Source organism: Quercus lobata, chromosome 6 (assembly GCF_001633185.2).
Source record: "Quercus lobata isolate SW786 chromosome 6, ValleyOak3.0 Primary Assembly, whole genome shotgun sequence".
In the NCBI taxonomy this organism is placed as follows: domain Eukaryota; kingdom Viridiplantae; phylum Streptophyta; class Magnoliopsida; order Fagales; family Fagaceae; genus Quercus; species Quercus lobata.
This window is the reverse complement of record NC_044909.1, coordinates 49,631,033-49,640,830: the sequence shown is the minus strand read 5'-3', so window position 1 is coordinate 49,640,830 and position 9,798 is coordinate 49,631,033. Positions and strand designations below refer to the sequence as shown.

Genomic DNA, 9,798 nt, shown 5'->3' with positions numbered 1-9,798 from the left:
AACTTTCATCATCCTCATATTATAGTCGCTCTTTCATCACTCTATTTCATCATCCTTCGACTCTATTTATGGGCCTCGTTGAGTTAGCATTAGGAAAAGCCCAATGTTTTTATCATTTAGCGTTGAATTGTTTACCTATCTTCTAAACTTGTGTTATGCATGGCCGAATGATATGAGTTGTATTGGGAAAGTTTAGGGATGGAATTTTTTGTCAGAACTTGCTGAGGTGATTGTCCACCACATCAGTCAGTCACTCAATCATTTTAGAAAGTTGTGACAAAAGCTAAAAAATTGTGGTAAAAGTTGTATTTACGTAACAGAGAACAGAACAGGGTAGGATATAACTTACATACTACAAGGAAAAAAAAAACATAGATTAACAAATAATCTATTATTGTTTCTTTAAAAATAACCATTAAGGATGATTTATTGTGGAGTTCACCTAATAAAAAATTAGTAAAAATTAATGAGGTGATTGAAAATATTATTGAAGTGATAAATGAAACTCAAAAAGTTAACTTTATTGACTATATATTCTATAAAGTTGATAAAAAATCTGACATAAAACAAAATGATTGGGCATAAAGTTATTTTTTAATGAATTTTTTTGGGTTTAACTGGTACTTTACGGTGTTCATTAACATTACCCAAAAATAAAAAGTCTGTTATTGGGCTAAAGTTGTTAATTTAACTGGTCGGTAACATGTGGGGTGTGCAAGAATGCAGGTAATGTGGATTTCTCTCTCTTTTAATTTTTTTTTTTTTTGTCTATTTATGAAATTTGATAATTATAATGATCATTAATATGTATCATTATGATTGTGTTTGGTATATGAAACAAAATATTGTATCATTAGACATTTATTATAAAATATACTATGTTCAAAAACTTTTTTTTTTTTTTTTTTTGAGAAACAAACACACACAGAAGGGAAAAGGAAATAGGTTCTAACACAAAGAATGTTCAAATACCTGATTGTTCATATCTTATTTGAAAAATGCACAACTGGAATAATTTTATTATATCACAATAATAAAAAAATAAGTTAAGAAGTAACAATTTTTTTTCCTAAAATAAAATTAACAAGAATGAACAATTTTCAATTGCTACCAAACAATATTCTTATTAGACTTTCAAGTTGACAAAATATGAGAATGGCCATAGGGTAGGAATTTTAATGTGCGCTCGTGCTTGCCCGTATGCTAACTTAGCTGCTGTCGGCTCACCCGGTGCAAATGGCATTTTTTTTTTTTTTTTTTTTTTAAATTTTATGAAACCAATCACCCTTTTGTTGAAGGTCATTTAAGCTTTTATTGGAATTTAAACTTATCCATGCATGTATATGAAGTTACAAGTTAGTTTATATTATATATATATATATATATATATATATATATATAAACCGAAGCATTTTGACTTTTTTTTTTTCCCTTTTTAACTTTTTCATGTTGTGTCACGTTAGTTTTTTAGACTTTACAATTTTACATATCATTATTCTAAATTTTTTTAATTGATTTTAATTTCTTTTTTATTTTTAAACCATCCCTTAAAATCTTGGTACATCATACATTGTATGTATTCTACATTTAAACTATCCATCAAAATTTTGCTACTCGTGGCGGCTATGCTTGAAGCTAGGGCCGTGGACTAAGTCGCAACAAGGAGGAGCTCAGAATACTAACGTGTGGTTAAAGATTACTAACTTTATTAGTATTTAAAAAAAAAAGTGTGGATCACAGACATCTATCGGATTACAACAACATTTTAGCAATTAAAAATCCAAAAGATAAACTCCGGTCTCCTTTCTAGTAAAGTGAGAATTATAATTTATATATAGTAAAATAAAGTGTTATTTTCTGATCTGAGGATCTTGTTAAGCAAGTTGGGTTGTAAAGTAAAATCTTCTTGCTTAGGAGGTTTTGCTTCCACTTAGTAGAATAGTGATTTCTTCTCAACTTGTAGGGACGAGGATAGATGATAGTACTTTCAAGCAAGAAAAAAAAAAAAGAGATAGAAGATGGGAGAGAGAAGCTGTATGGGCAAGATTTGGAGCCCAAGCCCAAATGTATAAAGTCCTGGTCTAATAAGTCTAATACAATGAATTTTTTAGAGTATGAGTCAAAGAACTAGATCTTAATGAGTTGGGTAACGGCTAATATGGAGTTAAGAGATAATCAAGCACAAATAAAAGACATTAGTGTCAATGGATGTTTAGTCTGAGGAGGCCAAAGTTTAATGTATACTGATCACAATTGAATATTAAGATTGTTTAGAATGCTACAGTATTCTTTCTCCCTCTTTTTTTCCACACCACCCTCATGGGGGCTCTTTTGCATTATATAGCTCATTTCTGATCATCTAGTCCTTACACTTGTTAATCATCTAGATTCCCACTTGAGTACCCATCCCATCAGACACCCTTTTCAGCCTTTTGTGAGTTGTAGCAGCCAAGGCAGCATTGTTCAGGGGTCCTCTTCACATTAATGCCGCCAGAAAAGTAGCTGCAGTGCATTTAATGTGGTGGTAGCAATTTTTCCTTAGATATTTTGAGTTTTCTTCCCTCTCACATGTTCATGGGGCGCATGTCAATTGCTAGAGTACACACTTGGTCTGCGTTTGTCGTGTCCGAGAAGGAGTTCCTTCTCGGATCTTCTTCCCTTCATCCTCCATTGATGAAACTTGTAATGTGGATCATTTAAGTCATCTTCTCCTCCTCGGACTTGTTAGTGTCCTCGGACAAGGCCCAAGGCCCAATACATTATTTTGGGCCCTAGCCCCTACATAAGCAATTTGTTATAATAAAGTTTTCATGATAGATAGAAGATGGGAGAGAGATGCAATTTGTTATAATAAAATTTTCATGATACACGGGCTGATGTCGTGTGATATTGAACCTCAAATTTCTTATTCAGAGACTTTATCAGTTGAGTTAACTGAAACCCACATACGTTATAGCTTTTTTAAAAATATTTAAATTTTTTTTGACTTATATATAATATTTATTATAAAATATAATGATTGGAGGATAAGTTTTAATTATATTATATATGTCATCAAAAAGAAAGTAAAATAAAAATTTTCTATGATTAATATATGTAAGAATATAATAACTATTTTACTTGAGTTAATTTATAATTATTTAATTATTTCGACTAAATTAAACGTATGATTATTTATTATATTATTTTTGATTATATGTGTTATTAAATTTGTTTTTTGTCTTTTGCTATATTTGTTCCAATAGTTATCAAAGCAACTAAACTTGAGGAAGAACCACGTTCCGAACTATTTTTTTATTTAAAAAATGTAAATTTTAGAAAAATAATCATAATAAATTCATATTACATAAATTTACACCTTCTATAAATAATGAATTCATAAAAATAAATGCATTTATCTCTTTAAAATTAAAGATTATTTCATTATTATTTTTAAAATAGACATCATACAACAAAATTTTAACTTTTGATGTCCGTTCTATGATGATTGTACTTTATTATTCAGTCAAGACATCAATATGTTTTTAGTGCAAGCAGGGTTCGAACCACATATTTCTTTTTTGACAACAAGAAATTTTACTAGTTAAGACATGACACTAATTTATGATATTGCAATATAAGTTACTAAAGACCATAGATTTTAGTAAAATCAAACTATAATTAATTAAAAAAATTAACTTAAGTTATATGACAAAAGCAAGTAAGATTTTTAAAAAAAAAAATCAAAACTAAAACTTATGAGAGAAGATAAATAATTTAAAATAAATAACGGAAATTCATTTCTTTTAAAAAATTAAAACTTTTTAATAATAAATTGTAATGTAATTTTAATGTAGTGAAACTATTTCATCCAGAATAAAAATTAGCTTAATAATTTTAATGTATTTATAGTAAGTGATTGGTACTCTTTTATTATATACACGGTAGATAAAGGGAGAGAATTTTTTTTTTTTTTTTTGGGGTAGAATAAAAGGAGAATATTCACTTATTTTATTGACAATTTCTAAGGCAAAACTTATATTATATATAGTATATGATATAATAATGTGTGTATATATATATATATAAATAAAAATGAAAGATGAGTATATGTGTGTGTTATTGGAGAGTTTAGGTCCCTATCTTTTCTTTTGAAAGAAAATAAGCAGATTTCACACAATAAATTAGTATGACAGTATGAAATTAAGCTAATCACATGACACATTAAAATTTTATCATTTGGGATCATGAAGTTAAGATATATTCCTTTATTCCAACAATAAGAATATTAGGATATGTTTCTATACAGATATTTTAAAAGATTTCTTACAAAGATCATGACTTCAAACTTCAAAGCAATAGCCTCTATAGTTGATGTATAAAAGACAAAAACAAGGTATGAGATAAAAAAGCAATAACACATGCATATACGAATTGTGCAGATGACCAATAACGAGTTAGTGGTATCTCGTTTTTTTTAATTTCACAAGATCGGATTAGAATCTAAGGGCAATCACTCTATAATGATTATATATTTTACACACAGATAAAAATACACACACAGATAGTGTATTATTGGGTGTCCGTAATTTTTTAACATTTTGGATCAGACTCCGTAAAACGATTCCATGGTGACTCCACTCCAGCAAGTGTCTAGTGATTAATAAATAATAAATTAAAGCTTATAATATGTAACTTAGAGGATGAGTCTACTTTCGCTACAACATGAAATAAATATAATAAAAAGCTTAGCAGAATATAAGACAATTTATGATAAGTATAACCCAACAGCTAGCCTACTGTTAAACAATTCTTGGTGCCTGTGGCCAGTGGCAACTGTTTTAGTGACAATTCCGAAACAGTGTTTTTTTGTTAAAAATTTCTAAAAAATGTGGTATTTGGCCATTTTGGCCCAATTATAGTGCTATACAGTACAGACATTCACATAAGGACTTTTTCTACATCTACATGTTGAAAATTTTAAATAATATTGCTAATAAAACTTATCTAAAAGAACCTTTCTTTAGAATAGTAGTAGTGGATAGAAATTATATCTCATCAAAGGGAGATCACTGATTCAAGATGAATCTACGTAGAATAATGGATTTATTTGTGAGTTGCTGGATGATGCGAAGCTAGAACTTTTTCCCAAGAGGGGACTATGAGTAAAATTAAAAAAAAAAAAAATATATATATATATATATATATTTTTTTTTATAAAAATTGCAAAGGGGGGGATAAGGGTTTTTAAATAAATAAAAAACAAACCTAGGGGACCCCTCCCTCGCTCTGCCAATGGCGATAACTTATAGTAGAAGAGGCCAACCTGCCAAAGTGTTGGCCGATCTTGACCTTTAGCAACAAGATCAGCTAACACTTGTTCTATGAAGTATTTATCATCAACTTGTTTATATTTTTAGGGAGTATTGCTATCCAGTGGTTGTAAGAATTACTAAATTATTTATTTTTAAATTAAATAATGATGTGAGGATTTTATTCCAAGTTTAACCATTTGGAGGTTTGGTTTTCTCAAAGAAAATCACTACTTACTGTTTAGACCTTTATTTTCTACATATATAAACTTTTTTTTTTTTAATAATTCGATAATTACAATGGGAGATAGGGCATTGAATCTTGGATGTCTCCATTGGAAACACTAAGAGATGCCAATTAGTTGAGTAACAAAACTTTTGACCAACCAAGTTCAACATAAAAGAATATTACAAATGATTTTATAGTTTAGGGTGGATAGTTACGATTAATTGTAATATAAAATTTTAACATAAATGCATAACCATTAGATCAATATTTTATAAGAAATTTATCACTAATTTTTTACTAAAAAGCTCATGATTTTAATAAGAACTAGTCCCTTAGCATGTGCTTTTGGAGTATTAGGTGAAAGGATTAGCAAAAATGAATTAATAAAGGATAAAGCTTGGGTTCAGTGCTATGTGTTCATTAACAAAATCAAAAGTTTGGCAAGGATTATTATACTTTTAAAAACCAAACCAGTCCAAACTACTTAGTCCAATCAGTTCAAGCATGAATGAGATTTTAATTGGTTTGGTCAATACCCTATAATTGAAACTTTCTAAAAAACTAGTGAATATAGAAAAACGATAGTTCAACCACACAAACCGAAAATTAGAATTGGTTTTGACTCACCATTTCTTACCTAGCCAAAAAAATCTTTTGACCTACACAAACCGAGCAAAATTGCAACTGCAACTCAATTTATAGTTTCTTTTTATTAATTTTGACACTAGTTTTAGATAATGAAGTGGAAATTAACAATTAATTTCAAATCAGTGTATTTTTTTTTTTAATAATTCGGATAGTTACAGTGAAAAATGGAAAACTTGAACCCTAGACATTTATATTAAAAACATCGCTAAAGTGCTAATTTTGTAATAATACTCTTGACATTTCAAATCAGGGTGTTGACTGTTGATGAACATGATACGTGTGAATGTTGCATGCATGAAATAATTTTTGAGGTAGAAATAAGGTATAGGAAATAGGAATACTACTTTTGAGTTTTGACGGTCAAAATGTGTTCTTAACTGAAAGTGACTTCTTTTTCTGTTAGAAAGTGTAGAAGTAGATCAGCTAGGTGATGGGAACACTACTTGGTTGGTGCTTATACCAATCTGGCTTTGACAAGAGTAATAGCAGATGCATTTGGCAAGATATTTTGAGCAACACCAATTGGAGACTTACATGTAAAATTATGTTGAATAAATTATGAAAAATTATTTACTTTTTAGGTATTATGGTTTATTCGAGGGTTGCTTGATAGTTGGACCATATAGGCCATGAATAATAAATATCTTACTTAAAGATATATTACTCAACTTATTAACTTGAGATCTCAAAATATAATTTTAATTTTTACCTTATGAAAGAAGCTTGCAAAGACTCTTGCCAATTGTCAATCGTCTTTTCCAATGAAAGATAAAAAGGAAAATTGTCTTACTAATAAGTAAAAATATTGAATAATTATAGAGACATGCTTAATTTTACAAATTATTGATTTCTGTAACTGTGAATGGTGAACACTTTTTTTCCGCTACTAATTATATGGACCCAAAACTTTTCATCGATTACTCACAATTGCATAAATCAATAAATTGTAAAATTTAGTGTGCGATTAGGTGTATTTATAGGCGGACCGAAAAATATTAGTAATAACATTCATTTTTGAATTAAAAAAATAAAAAAGATTAGTTTTGTTTTGATGATTGGAAGTTTCGCATTGAAAAAAATAAGAAGAGTGATATATACTTCTTTTCTCTATAAATATCATTCTCTTTCAATAATTCAAGCATTGGGTAGATGGGTTAACTTTGGTAGGAGACACAACATTCTTTTATAAGTAATGATGGGAACATATAAAATAACACAATTTTTCCCACAACTCGTAGCAAAAGTTTACTGCTATTTACTCTTTTTTTTTTCTTTTTTTTTTTCTTTTTTTTCCTTTCTCTGTTGTGAAATATGTACTCAGGATCAAGCTTAGCTGTTTCTCGAAAAAGAAAAAAAAAGGATCAAGCTTAGCTACTTTAAGCATCCACGCGTGCCAATAAACATTAAGGTTTCTTTTTGGTGGGCAGGGCGTGGCAATGAAGTTGCAAGTTGCAATGGTCGATTCAGAAAATCTTGTACGTACTACACAATCTCGTAGGATCATCCACTTCATGTAGATCTAAAGCATTAAATTAGTAAACTAAATCCGCCCACGAGTACAATTAAGATCTAGCTGGCTAGCAGGGTCACACATATAATTTTTTAAGGCTAAGTACAGTCTCCTCTAAAAGCAATACCATCTTTCCCTTCCAAATTTCCAATATATATATATATATATATATCTCCAGTTTCCCACAGACCAAGGTATCTAAATTAACCCAACAACACAGTTTTCTTTACAAACACCAACTTTCAAAGCCTTTACTTCTCTTTAAATCTCAATGGGTGCTCCTCAACTTTTGTCTTCTCTTAGCTGTGAATTGAGAATCATCCAAGCAAAAAATGTGGAATTCAAGTCCAAAGGTTCCTTCTTTGTCAGATACTATCTTTCTGCAGGAAACAACAAAAGTATTCGCCTCAACACCCGAGAAATCTCCTCCAAGTCCGACCTCTCTTGGAACGAGTCCTTCTCTTTGGATTGTTTTGGTAACCAAGACTCCATGGACAACCTAAAGCAAGAAAGCGTGGTTTTCGAGCTCCGGTGGAGGAAAAAAGTGCCAGTTCTTGGAAAGATTGGTGGGTCACAGCTGTTGGGGAGGGCAGAGATTCCATGGAAACAAGTGTTTGAGTCAACAAACATGGAAATAGAGAATTGGGTCACTATGGTTTCAACAAGACAACATGTGCTTGAAGGTGCCAAGCCACCTAAGCTGCAAGTGGGAATGAGAATTCAAGTTCCTGCAATGGTGGAGATGGAGGGGAGGACACAAAGGAAGGTTAACAAGCGGGAATATGAGTGTGGATGCATAGATGGTCATGATTACAGTACTTGTAGAGATTATGAAATCTTTGCACTAACAGCAGCTTTGGAGGCCTTTTAGGCACAACTGAAAATTAAATTTTGGTTGGTGTAGATAATTTTGCCTTGGCTATTGTTATTTGTTTTACAAAATTGAGGATCTGGGAATTTTGATTTTGTATATTTTTAGATAGTGGTGATGGGAAATGTGTACAGCTCCATCAAAACGAGTTGGAGGTCGAGCTAATTTGAAGACTGTTCTTTCCTTAGGAGCAATTTTCTAATGAGAATTTTCAGCAATTATGACTAATTGCTTGGCTGCTTGGTTGGTTATATCACTTGGGCATAAATATAGGCAAAAACCTAAAACTGACCCTTTAACTTTCATCATTTGTCGTTTCAGTCCTCTAACTTTTATTTTTGTCAATTTAGTATTCTGTCAAGTGATGCCGTTAAGTGAGTCAAAATGACGTTGTTTTGCCTATATTGAGAGATATTTGAGAGAGATACCTATATGAACTTTAGCTATTTTTGACACCGAATCAAGCTCAACCTTCCCGACCAACTTCGACCTATTCAACAAAATCTTCATATCGCTCGCAACCTCAACCTCCTCCTTCGCCGAGAACCCATCCCGGGAATCCAATGAATTGAACACCGCTACCACGTCAGCCTTAATGGCCTCGCATGACAATGCCACAACCGCATCGAAAACCGTTGACAATGTTGCTGATTCGTGATCCAACAAAGTAGAAACTCCAAACGCCGATGAGAGTCTATCGAGTGCAGAGGAGTTGAGTCGTAGTGAAGCGAAGTTGGTGGCAATGACGTAGAGTGTTGGATTAGGGACTTGGAATGTTGGTTTCACTTTTTTAAGATGATTTGCACCAGAATCCTCACTGCACAATGGAACTTCCTGGCATTTAGATTTTATTGGTCTCTCAAGTGTAACATCCACCTTCTTTTCTTCTTCGTCTTCATAACTGGGAATAAACAAAACCTTTGGAAAAGAATGTTTAAGTTCTCCACCTTCTAGTTTCCTCAAACAAAGAACATCCATCCCATTTTCATCAACAATCAATCCTTTCACATTTCCTCCAAGTTTCATTATCTCGGTCTCTATCTCAAATATCTCTCAATCTAGGTCTCTCTCTCAATCCCTTGCCGACCAAACTTTTCAGTTAGGGATTTGGGTTTTCCCCCATTTCAGTGTTTTTTTTTTAATTCCCAAATTATTATTAAAAAAAAAAAAAGCCAAAACCGTTTTGACTCACTTAATGACACCACTTAACTAACGTCTAACGGAATGCTAAATTGACAAAAATTGAAAC

General features: G+C 31.2%; 1 protein-coding gene across 1 annotated transcript; it reads left to right on the top strand.

The window, feature by feature from the left end:
• Positions 1 to 7,881: 7,881 nt before the first annotated feature.
• On the top strand, positions 7,882 to 8,745 carry LOC115993558. Its single transcript, XM_031117496.1, has one exon. It carries the CDS (start codon positions 7,950 to 7,952, stop codon positions 8,547 to 8,549), a length of 600 nt encoding a protein of 199 aa, XP_030973356.1. The 5' UTR covers positions 7,882 to 7,949; the 3' UTR covers positions 8,550 to 8,745.
• The last annotated feature ends 1,053 nt before the right edge of the window (positions 8,746 to 9,798 follow it).

What these genes read in the sequence shown, in the direction of transcription:
- LOC115993558 (XM_031117496.1), top strand. Translation starts at nt 7,950, where the DNA reads ATGGGTGCTCCTCAACTTTTGTCTTCTCTTAGCTGTGAATTGAGAATC.